General features: G+C 37.8%; 1 protein-coding gene across 1 annotated transcript; it reads left to right on the top strand.

Annotated features, from left to right (window-relative positions):
• The first annotated feature begins 4,933 nt into the window (after positions 1-4,933).
• On the top strand, positions 4,934-5,386 carry LOC119998580. Its single transcript, XM_038845926.1, has 2 exons — positions 4,934-5,132; positions 5,280-5,386. The coding sequence occupies exons 1-2, from the start codon at positions 4,934-4,936 to the stop codon at positions 5,384-5,386; spliced, it is 306 nt and encodes a 101-aa protein (XP_038701854.1).
• The last annotated feature ends 12,944 nt before the right edge of the window (positions 5,387-18,330 follow it).

Raw genomic sequence — 18,330 nt, forward strand, 5'->3', positions numbered from 1 at the left:
CGTAAGATAAATCCCCTGGAGTTTTCTAGAGAGGGGGAGGGTTTTGAGGCTGGGGAGTTGTTGCTCTAGATGAGCATATGATTGGATACCTTGGCTATACCGGACAATAGAAGGATGATGTTGATCTCATCTGATTTGAGGGGGACAACTTTCAAGTGGTGGGATTCATTGGATGAAAGGAAGAATTATTTGACTTGAGTGTCCTTTGAGCTATTATTTATGCAGCAGTTCGTGCCATGATTTTTCCAGGCGGATAAGGCCAAATAGTATCTTGATTTGGTGCAGACACCTGAGATGACAGTGTTACGGTGTACCAATAAGTATGAGGAGTTGTACAAGTCTGGGAAGAAGTATGCTTCAGATGATGAGAGCTAGGCTGAGAAATACCGAGACAGTCTATTTCTGAGCATCTGTAGGTTGGTGATTGCTTCTAGGGTGCGGACTTATGATGAGACGATGGATATGACACTAGAGTTAGAGCGAGGGGCGAAACTTCCGCCAATACTGGGATATGCAGAAAGGTCGTAAAGCTTCAACAGCTAGTGGCGGTAGAGGAGGTAGCCAGAAGAATCCGAGGACTAAGTTCCAGGTCTTGAAGAGCCAGAAAGTTGATCAAGGTAAGGGTTCGGGGCCACGGGATGGTAAGATTGTGTGTTTCAAGTACGGCCGAGAGGGCTATAAGAAGAATCAGTGCACTACCAAGGGAGTCACGTGTTATGAGTGTGGTATGATCGGTCATAGGAAGCATGAGTGTCCACAAGAAAGCAGAGCCTCATAGCAATCACAGGCACCAGGTCTACCACCATAAACTCCTACTCTAGCTCTTCTTTCTATTGTTCCGTCAAGAGGGAGGGGGCGAGGTGGAGCTAAGCATCAGACAACATTGACTCATGGGAGAGCATTTGCATTAGGACACCAGGAGGCACCTGAGCATCCCAACTTCATTGGAGGTACCTTTCTCATTTCAAATTGTTAGGCAAATGTGTTATTTGATTCAGGAGCTACGACATCATTTATTTCTATGTCCCTTGCATGTGCATTGAGTTTGAAAATCTCTCCAATGAGGTGAATGTTTACAATAGACACCCCTTTTGGGCATTTCACCTCATTGGAGGGTATAGTTCTTGATTCTGTGTGCCAGTTTGGTAGTATAGCCCTGAAAGCTGATTTGTGTGTCTGGGACTTCAAGGATTTCGATGTAATCCTTGGAGTGGATTGGTTAACAAAGCATCATGCGTTGTTGGACTTTTGGGAGAGAAAGGTCACTCTTAATGTACCGGAAGGAGGGGAGATACAGTTACACGGATCGAAGGGGGTCCCATGTCCTCAGTTCATAGACAACCCTTCATACCAAAATTGTAGGGTCACGAGTTTGATTACATCGGCACCTAAGGGTGATGTAGCTACTCCGACACATGTGGTAGAAGAGTACATGGATGTATTTCCAGACGAGTTACCCTGATTTCCACCAAAGAGGGAGATTGACTTTACCATTGAGTTATATCCGAATGTTAAGCCAATTTCGATTCCACCATATCGGATGGCTCCAAAAAAATTGAAGGAGTTGATGACTCAGTTGGAATAGTTGCAAGACTTGGGGTTTATTAGATCGAGTGTGTCCCCATGGGAAGCACCAGTATTGTTCGTAAAGAAGAAAAATGGCTCGTTGAGGATGTGTATAGATTATCGGCAATTAAACAAGGTTATGGTAAAGAACGAGTATCCGTTGCCATAGATAAATGATTTGTTTGATTGGTTAAGAGATGCTAGATATTTCTCTAGGATTGACTTACGTTCGGGGTACCACCAATAGAGGATTAGAAATGAGGATATTTCGAAGATGAAATTTAGGACACGATATGGGCATTATGAGTTTATAGTGATGCCATTTGGGTTAACAAATGCTCCGTTAGTGTTTATGGATTTGATGCAAAGGGTCCTTCATCCATTTTTGGATAGATTTGTGGTTGTGTTCATTGATGATATTTTGATTTGTTATCCGACGGTAGTGGAGCATGAGGAACACTTGAGGTTAGTGTTGCAAACATTGAGGAAGAATCAATTATATGCTAAGTTGAGCAAATGTGAGGTTTGGGCTACGAAAGTGAAATTCCTAGGTCATGTGATTAAGAAAGAGGGCATTGCGATAGATAACTCTAAGGTCGAATCTGTGTTGAATTGGGAGAGGCCTAAAAATGTTTTGGAGATTAGGAGTTTCTTGGGATTAGCAGGATATTATAGGAGGTTTATCCAAGACTTTTCATGTGTTTCCGCACCTATGATGCAACTCACGCGGAAAGGTACACCGTTTGTGTGGTTGAATGAGTGTGAGAAAGCTTTTGAAGATTTGAAGGGTAGGTTGACATCTCTACCGATATTAGTGGTTCCGGAGAGGAGTGTAGGATACCAAGTGTATTGTGATACTTCCGGAGTGGGTTTGGGTTGTGTGTTGATGCAAAGAGATAGGGTAGTGGAGTATGGTTCTAGATTGTTGAAAATACATGAGAAAAACTATCCGGTGCATGATTTGGAGCTAACGGCAATTGTATTTGCTCTGAAGCAATGGAGGTATTATCTTTATGGAGAGAAATTTGAGGTACTTTCGGATCACAAAAGTCTTAAGTATTTATTCACACAAAGAGAGTTGAATTTGCGACAGAGGAGGAGGATGAAGTATTTAGAGGACTATGACTTTAGTTTACAATATCACCCGGGTAAGGCAAATGTGGTTGCAGATGCATTGAGTAGAAAGCATAGAGTTGCTAGTTTATTTATATATGAGTGGGGAATTGTAGAGATATTAAGTCAATTTGGTTTGGGGTTGCAAAGTGTAGAAGAAAATATGTATTTGGGTAGTATGACTTCTAGACCGATGTTGATGCAAAAGGTGATGGATGCACAAAATTGGGATCCTATTTTTGATACATTTGAGGAGGACTCCGGATGGGTTCGGGGTGATGATGGAGGTGTGAGGTTCGTGGGGAGATTGATAGTACCCAATGACAAGGATCTACAAGAGGAGATCTTGAAAGAAGCACACCATCCTCGGTTTGCTATGCATCCGATAGGTACGAAAATGTACCAAGACTTTAGAAGAAACTTTTGGTGGAGAGGTTGATCGATAATTTTTATCGCAAGAAATACTTGCGACTCAATACCGGTTGGTTTATCCCACTCGCAAGTGTACGTGCCGAAAGACAGTAAAATAGTGAATAGGGTCGAATCCACGAAGACTGTATTAATTACCAACTGACTACTATCAATAGTGTGAATTAATTCCCAGACGCTTCTAATACTAACTGACAAAATAAAATTGAACTAAATATCAATGGATGAAAACTAGCTTGGGTTTGGCTTGCCAACTACCTCCACCTGTGCACACAAATTAATATGCAATCACAAAATTTAAAAGTTTAACAATGCCAATTGAAAGGCCTTGGTCCAGCTGCAGTCAATTAGATTTCCCTAAACAACTATCCTGACTTTGGTCCAGTTGCAAGATCTTTTTTTATCAAAGGAGTTTTGGTTGGTCTATCCTAAGAGTTTCCTAAGACAAGCATAAGCACTAGGAAATCGACAATTGCACAATTTAGGATAATGGTCTATTACCCAATCAATTATGTCCTATGTTCCCAAAACTTGGATCTTACCCAAATTCTTGTTACTTTGTCAAACACCAGGTCATGGTCAGCCGAATATGTTTAACTAACAATTCTTAAAATTATGTTGTTGATCAGGCATGCATAACAATAAGAAATAAACAATTAATCCAGAGGACAAAGAATTAAACTTAGTTTGATTGTCAATCAAATCTGTTCACAAGGTTTATGGTAAAAGAATTACCAAACCCTAGCTAGAAAATAGTTTAGCTACACAGAATCATAATTAAAACCATATAAATACTCATTAACAATGTTCAAATCAATCAAAGAATTGAAATTTGCCGAAGGATTGGGCTGCCAAGCTTGATGTTTCTTCCCTTCTCCTTCTTGCCATCACACTCTCTCCAATATTAGGTCTTTAACCGTGCAATAAAAAGTCCCCTTCGTCTTAGCGAACACTGCTTATATAGTCTTTAATAAGCCCTAAACTGGCCCAACTGTCTTTGCCACGTCAGCAGCTTAAACATGCAAACTGATTCCCGCATTTTACGGCCGCACATGTTGCAAAACTGGTTACAAATTCTGTCCTATGCCAGCTTTACTCTCCAATAGTACCTGTTCATAAAAATATCAATATGGGTAGTATTTTGCACTAAACACCATAGAAAAATAATAAATTTAAGCCCATAAAAATGGGTGTATTTTATACCTAACAGAGGCATGAAGGCCGATGTAGCTAGATTTGTGGCAAGATGCTTGACATGTCAACAAGTGAAGGCGAAACACCAAAGGCCGGTGGGTTTGCTACAACCCCTATCGGTGGCACAATGGAAATGGGAGATGATCACTATGGACTTTGTGACGGCGTTGCCGATGATACCTAAGCAAAATGATATCGTTTGGGTGATAGTCGATAGATTGATCAAATCAGCTTACTTCCTACCGGTGAACAAGATAGACACCTTAGAGTCATTGAGCACATTGTACGTGCAGGAGATAGTGCGACTCCACAAAGTGACACTATCCATTGTGTAGGATCGAGACCTGCGATTAACAGGTAGATTTTGGGGTAGTTTACAGGAGGTCTTAGGGACACGACTAGATTTCATTACGCCATATCACCCACAAAGTGAGAGTACTATATGTTATGTGCTTGTGTGGTAGATTTTAGTGGTAATTGAGAGAAATACCTACATTTGGTAGAGTTTGTGTACAACAACTCATACCAAAGTAGCATTGGGATGGCACCATTTGAAGCACTTTATGGGAGGCCTTGTAGGTCACCATTGTGTTGGGCGGAGGTTGGAGAGAAAGCGGTATCGGGACCCAAAATGGTGAAGGAGGCGAGAGACGGAATTGAGAAGATTAGAAAAAAGTTGATCATGGCTCAAAGTAGGCAAAAGTCCTATGCGGATAAGAGGAGGAGGCCATTGGAATTTACGGTTGGTGACAAGGAATTTTTGAAGGGTAGTCCACGACGTTGCATTCAAAGAAACAACAAGAAAGGAAAGTTGGCACCGCAGTTTGTAGGTCCTTTTGAAATCCTTGAGCTAGTTGGATCGGTAGCCTATCATTTGACACTTTCACCAAAATTGGCTAAAGTTCATAATGTGTTTCATGTTTCTATGCTATGAAAATATGAGTCGGATCCATCACATGTTTTAGATTGGACCACAGTGGAAGTGGAGGAAGATGGAAGATACACTTTTCAACCGATGATGATTTTGAATGGAAAGGACAAGGTCACACGATCAAGTGTGATACCGTTAGTTAAAGTCTTGTGAATGTATCACGACACGGAAGAGGCGACTTGGGAGCTTGAGTCGAAGATGAAGGAGAAATATCCGCATTTATTCGCAAGTCTAGGTACATTTTTAAATTTCGAGGATGAAATTTCTTTAAGGGGGAAAGGATGTAACACCCTAAACTTATTTTTCTTTTAGAAATTATGTAGGACCAACATGTGTTGAGTATATATATATATATATTCATTTGAGCCGGGTAAACATGTTTGAAGTCTAATATAAGGGTAAAAGTCATTAGAAATTAATACCGAGAGAATCGGGGGTGTACAAAGGGTTTTCAAAACTGAGTATATGTGAAAAGTAGTGTAGGTGGGTGTAGGTGCCCAGTTCGAATCCATAGGAACTGGGCTCTGATCGATCGAAAATTGACACTGGAAATATGGACAGTGGCCAATTCTGATCGATTGGGTTAATTTGTGTTAGATATATGAAATTAAAATTGTTGTATATTGATTGGAGGATGAGCTTACCGAATAATAGGTTGATTTGAGGCCGGAGAATTCAAGGTTGAGTATTGGTTTACATAACTAATTTTTGGAGTGCGAAGTAAGGAAATTTCACCCCTTTGCTATTTTCTTTGAATATGTCCTCCTATTAAAAACGTTTATCTTTTTTCATTGTTCATTATGATTTTGTTCTCGCCTTAATTGTCCTTAAGAGAGAACAACTCCATTGTGATTACTTTGTTGTATGACTTGAGTTTATTGCATACCCTATATGTTCAATCTTTTATTGAGCATGAATTATTCTTCACATGCATCATGTAGTAGTATATATGTAGCTTGTATGTATACTTCATTGCATAACCATGTTGGACATGTATTGTAGTTGCACGATAGATGTCGGGTATGGACCTATACATCTCCTAGGTTTGAATGATGTGAAATGTGGAATGTCGATGGGCTGTTCAGGGTTCCTATAAGTATGGGAACGCTGATAGGCCAAGTCAGGATTTCAAATGTACTTGAGGCACCATACGGTGATGCCGTCGGGCTGTTCAAGGTCCCGATGAGTATAGGGATGTCGATGGGCCAAGTTAGGATCACGTATGGTGTTGTTATCTACTTTTGTTTTGGGTATACATGATGTTAGTTATCATATTGTTGCATTTGTGATTTTCTATAATATTTCAGCCTTATTATTGATTATACATTTGTTATTATTCTCTACTGGGCCTTTCGTTCACCCTTTCCTTTCCTTATTCCCTCCTCATAGGTGAGTCTAGTTCCGATACCAGGGTTGCGGATCAGGAGGAGCGTGTATGACATGGATAGACCCATGGAGAGTAATAGGACTAGATGGTTCTAGAATTTGATTATGTCATTAGTATTTTGTCGTACTTGTTTTCTTGGTTGAGACATGTTGTGTGATACCTCAATTCGATGGTTGTTTGGACAGTTGGGAGGGTGCTCCGTGTGATCGGGACTCTTGGATCAGGTTTGTGGACTTCATGTCTGGATGATTGATTATGTATGCAGTATTGCTCATTGCATTGGTTGCTTGATTATATATGTTATTGTGTGAAGAGAATTTATTGATGATATGATTTGTTAGGTGACCTAAGGCCTTGCTTAGACTTGAGAACTTATCTATGATATGAATTGTTAGATGACCTGAGGCCTTGCATAGGTTGTGAATATATTTGTGATTTTACTGCTTTTTTACTCTAGGTTTGCATCTTTCGTAATACGGGAACGTGCTGTCAAAATTTTTGGTGGTTTGATGATTGAATTAATTAGTGGTTTGATTAAGATGATATCAAAAGTAACGCATTCCGGGTCGGGGCGTTACACTTACAATTGAGGAAAAATGGCTAACAATTTCCATATTGGTAGTGCTTCTGTCTTTGGTGAACGTGGGAGGATTTCTTCTTCTTCAAAGTGCAATATGAACGTGGTTCTGATATCTGATTGATGTGTAGTTGCTAGAGTCATATCTGAGACATTTTAGGAACGTACAGACTTCAAACTCTGATTTCTCTTGAACCTCTCTTATGCTTATCAAGCTAAACTCTCGATTTTGGTTTAACACATTTAAATTAGAATTAAAACAATTATGATAACGAATCCTTATTTGTAGCCTTTCGAACAAGGTTATTCATATTCAGATATCCTTGATTTTCAATAATCCTCCTGGATTTCAACTTAACTAACAACGAATTTATTTACAAGATAAACAAACATTAATCTAAAATCTCCTTGTCCTTGTCACGTATCCACTAGAGATTGGTTGATCATTACCACTTGTGGGCCCTATGTTGCCATGTCACTACAAAAATTGGATGCCATTACGACGCCTTTTAGCGACGCTTTCGTAGAAGTATCGATGCTCGTTTATTACCATGACGCTTTTTTATATAAGCGTCGTGACATTATAAAACAAATGTGACGCTTACAAAAAGCATCGTTAAAACATCGATATATCGACAATCATACAAAATGAGTCGTCATAATTCGCGCATAACGTTTGGCGCAAATAATATCGTGGCACTTGTTATTTAAGCGACGTAGTAAATCGACGCTTCTAAATATAAATTTAGGGCTAACTACTTTATTATAGTGACACTATTAAATAGCACCATAATTTAACGACGTTGTTGACAAAGCGTTGTAACATTGTAGATATTAACGGCGCTTAAACTCAAAAATGCCGTTATGTTTATTAAATAAATTTTGATTTATAGGGCCTCAGATTAATTTCACATACTTATATTTACAAATAATGATCAATATGAACCAATAATATAATAGACTTTAAATCATACCAAGATATACACATTTATAGACTTGTACTTATAACATATAAATATAAATTTAGGGCTAACTACTTTGTTTGTGTTAGTTTGTAGTGATAGATGCACTAGATCAATACTAAGGTATAAGAATTAATAAGAATTGTTTGTTTGGGTCTAGGTCTACATAAGGGTTTGCTGTTTAACATTAAGGGCTATGTTTAGAGTTTAGGGTTTGATATTCAAAGTTTAGGGTTTGGGTACTATAAGAGTTGTTTAGTTTAAGTATATATTTGCTTTTAATTTGTTGTTGAACACTAAGGGTATAATATTTAGGTTTTAGGGTTTAACATTTAGGGCATACTTTTAGGGTTTGGGGTATGAGTATACAGTGCATGTATGAATTTAGAAACAACATAATATTTCTTAAAATATCAATCATAATGCAAAGTTATTTTTATCAATAATTTAAATTTGGAATCTAATAATAATTTTAAATTTGAAACAACGCTTTTAAGGTATTTTACGGCATTTGAAAAGCGTCGCGTTATTTTCATGCTCATGGCATTGTGCTAAAGCATCGCGAATAAATGACGACACTACCTTTTTACAACGCTTATACGGCTTTTCGTAAAGTGCTGAAAATTAATATTTACGACGCTTTTTGTAGTTTTTAAGGCGTTTCTAAAGCTTCGACGTTGAACCTGCTGTTATAGTGTGTGTCAGCAGACGACTAGATGCCATTTTTGGTATAAACAATTATTTAGTAATTTAACGATCATAATGCTAGAATATTACTAATTTTTTAAAAAAATAATACAAATCCTAAAATTTAAAATTATTTTTTTGTAATTAAGAATTCCTCAGGCCAACATGCCCATCGGATTGTTAAATTCGCTCTAAACTCGATTAACCAACTTAGCCCACTCCACTCTGGCAATTGGTAAAACTAGGTTGTAATCTGTGTAGGGAGAATGAGGTCGAATCCTAAAAAGGAGATTTAACTTCACAAAGCCTCCCATAGACCTTTTCCCCATGCAAGGAGAAAACGCCAAAAAATGTTGGGAGTGTGAGTTGAACTTGTGATCTCTCGCATTTGTAAGGAGTTACCACAGTCAATTTCACAATTTCGATCAAAGTCTCTTTTTTTTCTATATTTTAAACCCTAAACCCTAAATTTTAAATTCTGAATCCCAAATCCTAAAATCTAAACATTAAATCCCAACTTCTATATCTTAGTATGTTATTTTGCACACAAAAAAAGTCATTTTGGAGAATATATTTTAGGGAGATTTGTAGTTAATTGTAGCCACTCCGATTCAATTTCTTCATTACTAATTACACATTTCGATGAAACAAAAGACATTCTTTTCCAATGAAATACATATTCCAATTGACACAATACCTCCGAGAAAAAAATTCCTGCGCATCTTCTTCAGTGTTTTTCACTTTGAATTGTCGTTTATTTTGAAGAAGTCCCACGCAAATCTTAATGAGCAGTTGTTGTATTGGAAAAAAATGAGAAAATTTTATATATACACCACTAATCTATTAAGTTTACACTACTTTTTAAATTTGTATAGTTTCCATAAACATCCCTATATACAATGACATATAAACCCTTAACCTAAAAATTAAAAAGAAATAATTTTGATATATTTAATTAGATTACTAAGTTTACACCAGTATTGCAAAAGAAAAAAGAAAAACTAGTTTTCACGCTAAGAAACATTGTAGAGGATATAAAAATCGTAGAAGATAGAAGATGACGAGTTACATAAAGACTATACAAATACAAATTAGTTACAACATCTTGAGAACAACATTGTCGACAATGAGAATAATGATCATGGTGAAGAGGTAAGTATTTAGGGTTTCTAATACTTCTCTATACGATCCACCGTATCGTGCCTTTTTTTTGCCTTAAAGACGACATAACTTATCGTTTTATTTACAATAAAACAACATGTTGTGCCATTCTATTTAAAATAAAATGACACCACGTGCCGTGTCATTTTAGTTTGTAAACAACGGCAAGACTTGCCGTTTTAGTTAGCAGAAAACGATGGGGTGTACCGTTTTAGTGTAAAAAATCATAATATTATTCAATTTTAGTTGGAAAAAAATGGTAAGCCATGTCGATTTTTAACTCCACAATGACTCGTCGATTTTTCTTCGTAGTAGGCTTTAAAAGAGATTACGACGACAAGTAACAAATTAATGAAGGTTGATTATACCAGCGAATTTATCACATATGATGTGAGTATGACTATAATTTTTCATATTAATTTTCCTCGTTCATTTTTATACACTAATTTTGTGTTTCTCTGACAAATATATAAAAGTAAAGATCAGTTGATTTCTTGGGCTCGGGGTTGATAAAATATGATAGCTTTGGGTTTTGTCAACGAAAATCACTTTGTACAGGTAAGATAAAATTAAGTATTATATTTTGTCATTTATTCAAAAAATTTATCTACTAATGTGTATGCATATACAGGTGAGCCTTGTTGACTAGTGTCCAATACCACCAATGACTTTGTATTGACATCTCTATCATACAATTCAAGCTGATGGGTGGGATGCAGATTATCAAAATCGTATTACATAGTTCTCAGACTTAACTAGATAAGATGTTGGAACTAGAGAGACATTTAATATAGATAGTGACTAGCATGACCTTGTTATATTGTTATCATTACAGATGTCTATTTGAAAATTGGTTAATGAAAGTTTTCATTTCATTCTGATTCAATAATAAAGTTTAGAAAGTTACGAATAATAAAGTTCATAACCCATATTGTTATGATGCAATATGCCCAAATCCTTGGCACTTGAAACACTTCCTTCCCTCCTGCTTATTGATAGGCCTTTGGAAAGTCTTCGAGGAATTAGCTTGTTCTCTTGGGACCTCCACCTTTTTAGAATTACTTGGAGGTGTAGTGTTGCTAGAAGAACTCGTAGTCGATCTAGAATTGGATAGTTTATAAGGTGTTTGATATCCGGGTTTGTGACCCCTTTGTTTTTCTACCTTAATAGCCAACCTCTTCACCTCGGTATATGTCCAATAAGGTTGAAGTACCACTGCATCTGCAATCTCAACCCTCAACCCCTCAAATACCTCGCAATAGTTTGCTCATCCGGTTCAGATATGTCACACTTGAGCATGAGATGATCAAACTCCCTTGTAAACTCCGCCACGGACTTCTCCCTTTGTCTCAAGTCATACAGCTGCAAATAATTGTTGTGCATGTAATCTTCACTCAAGAACATCTGTTTCATGACACTCTTCATCTTTTCCCATGTCCAGATTCGCTCCTTGCCTTGCCTACGTCGATATCTCTTCACATTCTCCCACCAAATTGAGGCATATCCTTTCAATTGGATGGCCACAATTTTTACTTTATTTTCTTCAGCATATTCTTTGAAGCCAAATATACGCTCCACCGTATGCAACCAATCAAGGAAGGCATCACAATCAAGCCTTCCATCAAATTCAGGAAGCTCAATTTTTACATTATCAAAATCCTTCCGCCTACGGTCATACTCAAAATCAAGATCGGGTTCGTCAAAATCCTCCTCTTCACTAGAAGAATTTTCAAACCCCCTTCGTGGCCCCCTAGGCCGAAACCTAGCCGGTCGCTCCTCATCAAATTGGGGTTGTTGGTTCACTCGTCCCATTGGCTGTCCTCAACGCGGCCAACTCCCTCCGTAATTCTTCAATCTCAGCTCTCAAGGCGGCTTCGTTATTGCCTTGTGCCTCATGTACATCATTCCTTGGATTAGCGGCTGCATCATCCTTCTTGTCTTCGGCCATGGTTCTTTGTTCTATGCGAACAAGTCTCTTACTATTAGCTTCTCTTCTCCACATAAACAACCTGAACAGCTTCGCTACCAAGATGATACGGGACTACGAAGAGGATTCGCAATCTCGTATCTAAGATAGAAGAGAAATTATGAACAACTGGGTTGACAAGAAAAGTAACTTGATTTTGTCGAAGGAATCCTCCGGATACAGAACTCACCACCGAATGATTCGACACAAAGTCAAGGATCTAGTGACGAATGGATTCGTTACAGAAACACCACGAGTCCACGCTCACTATCTAGCCTAATCGTTGATACAGAAGCACCACAACGATAAAACTAGGGTTTTGGAAGTTTTTCACCACCAAGGAAGAGAAAGCCTCTCAATTTTATTAAGCACCAGAATAATAATCTCATACAAACTAGGACCTTTAAATAGTTGCGAAATAAATCCCCACACATTAGGTTTAGGAAACCCTATTAAAAAGAGAACAAAAATACCAAAATTCGTGCTAGCTAAAAAAAAAGGAAACAAACTCGAAATAAAATAATCGGCTGATTTGGCTCGAGCTACCAAAGTTTGCCTCGAGCTAAGACAAGCAATTCTCACAAGAGCTGCTACTGATGCAAATTTGGCTCGAGCTAAAACACACAATTCTCACATGAGCTTCTACTGATGCAAAACTTTGTTATGGATCCGACGACCGCGTCATGACATTAATGAAAATTGGCTTTTTAGTCTACATGCATAGTAAAGTTTATAAAGTTATGCAAAATAATGTACATATACTATAGTAATCCAATAATGTCAGAGTCGACGAAGTAATCCAGTGTCATCGAGTATGTGAGTAATCCTCTCAAACTGATCCACCAGATCATCGACACCACTGTCCATACAGTATCCACGACCCCTACCAACCATAATATGCCCAATATCAATAACCTCTTGTGTAGCTTGTTGTAGTCTACCATACGCTGCAATGTCTGCAACACCCCATAGACATGGCTGAGGTAAAGGTACAACATGTGGAAACTGATCATGATGAACATATAAATGAGTACGTTGCACATACCACTCCATGAATCCATCAACACAATCAATCCCATCCATCCCAACATGGACACTCCGTAATATATCATCCAATAGGTGACTCCCCTATCTATCCCATGTTTGAACATGGATCACGTCAGCCTTATGCTTCCCGCGACGAATGGCCTCGCGATGGGAGTTAGGTGCCAGAGGAGGGGGTGTAATAATCTACACACGTCCGAACTGATGGAGGACATGCTTTGGATTGTAAGGCTTGACAATATCCAGGAATGGGATACAACCAGTGAAGAAAGAGATATCAAGGAAGGGGTGGAAATGTCTGGCATCTCCATACGGCTCCCACACAACCTAAAATTCATGGTTGATTATAAGATGTTATTAGTTATAAATAAATAACAACACATGTAAAAAAAGTTTACTAACCTCGTGTGATGACATTGTATCAAAAATCAACCATGCGGCACCTCCTAAATCTGCACCACCTCCAAGAATGTCCCTATCTATCCAACGAGATGCTCTCAGTGAATCTTCATAATAACGTACAACTGAAGGGCATCGAATTATACGTACTCATGGAAAATGCTCATAAGCCCACACCTTTAGAAGGGTGAGATACCCAGCAACCTGTCTAGTGTCATCCTTAGCCGCATCCTCAAGCTGGAGATATAGATGACAAAGTGCGGCCGTACCCCAAGCATAATCTCTCACAAAATCAATATCGATAAACATGTGCAGATAGTGTGCATGAACTCGAGTGCCAATCTTACCTACGAATAGAGTGCAACCTACCAGATACAACAAGTATACACGTGCACATGAAACATTTCGCTCCTACGAGCAACTGTCGTCGAAAACACTAAACTACAGACGAAGCCACTCAAGTTTTATGGTATGACTGGTGCCACCCTCAAGTACAGATACTACCTCAGTAGTGGATACTCCTAATGCATCACTAAGTAGTACAATGGCAGTCCCAGTTGTCAATTTACGCACAACCACTGTGTGTCCCTCAATAGGTATATGCAATAAAGAAGACACATCATCTAAAGTCACAGTCATCTCACCAAATTTGAAGTGGAATACATTTGTATCTGGGTACCAACGCTCCAAAAGTACAGATACCAATCATTGATCGCACTGAGCAAACATGCAAGATGCAAAGACACTCAAACCATTGCTATCAATAAGCGCTCTGAATCGGATGGCTGTCACAAGGATCTTCCACTCCAATAGCTTAGATTCGTGAGAATGAATACGGATAGAACCACATTCCTGAAAAAGATAATTAAGTTAATGAAACATTAAATTTTAAATGAAGAAAACATTTTTTATATTGAAGGATATTACTTACATTTTCTTTCGATATTCTACCCGTAACATGATGACTAAAATTCGGGATAACATCTAATATCTGAGGATCGTTCTAAAAAGTAGACTACTCAGGAACATCCATATTATGATCACATTAGCCTGCAAAGGTGGCATCTGTATGTGCTCATGTGCAACAACTTCCTCTAATGCTGAATTATTATCATCATGAGATCCACATGTCTCTACTTGAATTTGTTGAGAACGCACTCTACGAGTGGAAGCTGTAGGTCTATTACGTTTGCTCGTGTATATCTCCTTTCCTGAAAAGTGAAAAAATTACAGGTTTTAAAAAAAGGTATAAATTGTTGCATTTTATGCATAAACTGCATAATTAGAAGCTTCTGTCGTTTTTCATTAAAAAAAATGACATACACTGCCGTTTATCTTTATTAGAAATGGCAGGCTGTGTCGTTTTTTCAATGAAAAAAAGATAGAAGCTGTCGTTTTTGTTGAAGTAAAACGATAGGGCCAGTCATTTTCCATCAAGGAAATCGGCAAGCTGAGTCATTTTCCAGGTAAAAAAATGGCACTACTATGCTGTTTTACACATACAAAACCTGACCTGGTTTGACTTTTTTTGCAAACTGATTCAAACCCAAAAAGCTCCCCATTTCACAATTACCCACACCTACTTATGCTATGTAACAATTGACAAACCCATATTGTTTGATTTGATAGATTTCATAAGGCATTTTAAGAGAAATTTGAATCAAGGGTTTACCTACTTAAACTCACGGTTTGAGCTAGATGTTGGCATTTTCTAGGTTGGAAAGTGACGACGAAACTAGAATGAAGACTCGATAGGGGCGAGGAGATGCTGTATGTGTATAATCGGTAGACCCAATCTTTTGATTGTGATGAAAACAGTAGCGAGGAAAGCTTTTTTGGGTTAAATGTGTGTAAACTTAACATATATTTATAATATTGTATAATATAGGAGTAATTTGGCCTTTTCACTACAAAATTGTGTGTAAACTTATAATTTTTTGGTGTCAACTTATCTTGTTTAAAAAGTGGTGTAAACGTAGTAGATTAGTGGTGTGTAGATAAAATTTCTCGAAAACAATGTTTCAAGCACGTTTTTCTCAAGTATGGCTTTAAGCCTACTCCATTCTTTGACTAACAAGGCCCAAGGCCCACACTTTGTACACAGGTCCAATACGTCGCTTATGGACTACTCATGATTAGGTTCACAGTCCAACATAGGTATGATAGCTATACACTCTACTTTCACTATTCATATCACGTGCATGACTGGAAGCTCTGTCCACATCGCCAACTTTCAGTTTACTTGTCACCCCTATTCCTCTTTTGCCCCGCCATCATCATTGGCTCCAGTAGTAATCACCAAAGTCGACATCAGAGATTACCTAATCAACTACCTTCATTTAGTATCAATGATGCTAGCTCACCTACCCCTTGTAACCTTGGAACTTGCTCCTGTCCTATCACAGAAGACAAGCCACAATTGGTGACAATCTTTTTGTTACCAATTGATGTCACTACTATTTACTTCATACAAATTATAGAAATCTTTCGTCATTCTCGGAGAAAAGAGGATGAACCAGGTCTAACCACGCTCACACTCTTTCAAAACTTGCACCACAATTTTTCCCTTCATCATCCTCTCCAACAATGTCTTCTGCCACGCAACCCTCCACGATCGCCGCCACCCTCCACATCCTTTGTATCTCTCTTTTTGGCTTTTCGTCTTTATTGACTTGACTGTCACCCCTCCAGTGCTAAGATTTTTCTGATTATCCATTACTTACATGTCTTCCAGGTTGCTTATGGCCCACCTTAACTTTTCAACAATTGTAGTTCGAGAACCTACAATTGTAAGTCTACGCAACATATAATTATATTTATTATATATATTCTAGGGTGACCACGCTATACGTGTTCTATAGTTTTTTTCGCAATGAAGGTTTGATCTTGGTGTCCTTCATGACTTTGTTCTCTTACAATCAAGTTTCAAATACGTGAAAACTACTTGATCTTCTCTCCCCTTAGTCACTCTAATATTTTTTGTGAGTGATGAAATTGCTATCAAATTTGTTTGAATAGAGAGAGAGATCAAGAGCCTTATATATAATTTTCTAAGTGACTCAATCCATCTAAAAGGCATAAATGTGTATTTAGCTCGTGTCTTGCTTTACGGTGAATGTATCTTTTTATATTCATCTTGATTAATGTGATACATTAACCTTAGTGATGCATTAATGTCTATCATACATGAATTTGGTCAATGAATTTGATTTTATATTTATGATACATGAATATATAATAATCAAATCTTTATTGTTTAAAACAACTAATGACATGTCAAATATGTCAAGAGTGTTCATGTTTATATGATTTCATAACAAACTAACATTGCAATCTTTAAACTTCCACTTTAGATTATGATATTGATTGATTTGATAAGCTGACAATTTATAGGCAACAATAAGAAACTCTTTTGACATTTTCTAATTTACACACATTTTCATCGAATCAAAATTCGATAATTTTCTTATTTTTCCTCAAAATCTGTACATTTATCATTCAACTATCATCAAATTTTAAATTTTCAACCAAATAAAATTCACCAAATTTTTGACATTTTTCTTTCACCCCCTTGAGACTGAAATCGTGGACTCAAAATAAACTCCAAAACAATGTTCCACTTAAAAACACACTTCCAATCTTACCATGAAACCATTTTGTATGACTTCATATCTTTGATGAATATTCTCCTTATCGCCTACATTTACAAAAATGATAATGCAAGCCTTTATTTTGTACAAACAAATACACACACAAATACATATAAAAACAAAACCCACCCTCAGACTCTCTATCTCTAGCTAAATGTTAGGAGGCCCTGGACTCTTAAGAAGTTGTTGGTCAAGGACCACCTTTTGTTAATTAGTAGTGTTTATGGTCTTAGGCTCATTCCTAGGCCTAGTCTCGTGGAGTTATCTCAGGGCTACTTGCTGGTAGTTAGGGTTATCTAAAAATCTTCTGTTTGTTCTTGTTAGGGTTCGTCCCTTTTCATGTGAAGTTCCTTTGTATTGAGACTCTAAAATCCAATACAAAAGCATTATCTTATCACTAAATTAAACAATGGACGGAGAAGGACATCATCACCACTTAGGAGTTTAATCCGCCTCTCATCGGCCTTCTCGGTATAGTTGCCGGAACCAGGGGCAGACCCAACCTCCCGAGCATAGGGGGTCAGGAGGAAGTGAAAAAAAATATTTGCGGGGTCTAGGGGCAACATCCCCGAAAATTTTTTTGGATTATTTATTAATTATTTCTTCAAAAGTATGGAAAACAATACTAAAAATCAAAATATTATAGGATATATGTGATAATAATTGAAAATTGATTTACAAATTTTGTCTTTTTTTTTTTTTTTTTTATATTTTGAAAGTGGATTATGGAGTCTTTTTATAAGAACTCTATTATGATTCTATCAAAGAATAAGTATGCGCCTTTAAAATACAATACTAATAATGGTTGCCCCCGGGCAGAACCATGATGGTCGTCCCCCCACCACTGCATCTCCGCTGCGTGCAGGTACTTAAGAGGAATCGAAGTAGAAAGGCCAAGGAGAGGCAGCAATGCAAACACCGCACGGACGTTTAGACGCGCTCCAGTCGTCAAGTATACAAAAGGAGGAGAGGAAGGAGTTTGTGCTGTGTGTTTGTGTGAGTTCACTCAAGGCGGAGGATGTTAGGGTATTGTGAGAGTGTAAACAATCGTTTCTTGTGGAGTGGCATGTGGTTGCATTCACACTTTAATTGCCCTCTTTGTAGGGTGGAGACGGGGCAGCGTCAGCCGTAATTGGCCTTGTCAATGCCGGAATCCGGTGGAGCACTACCAAAACAGGAAGCACATAACTAAAATGTGTTGGATCGGAATCCGTTGGACAACGAAATATTTAGATGTTCGGATCTTAACCCGGATAGGATTTCG

This window comes from Tripterygium wilfordii, chromosome 5 (genome assembly GCF_013401445.1).
Source record: "Tripterygium wilfordii isolate XIE 37 chromosome 5, ASM1340144v1, whole genome shotgun sequence".
Lineage (NCBI taxonomy): Eukaryota > Viridiplantae > Streptophyta > Magnoliopsida > Celastrales > Celastraceae > Tripterygium > Tripterygium wilfordii.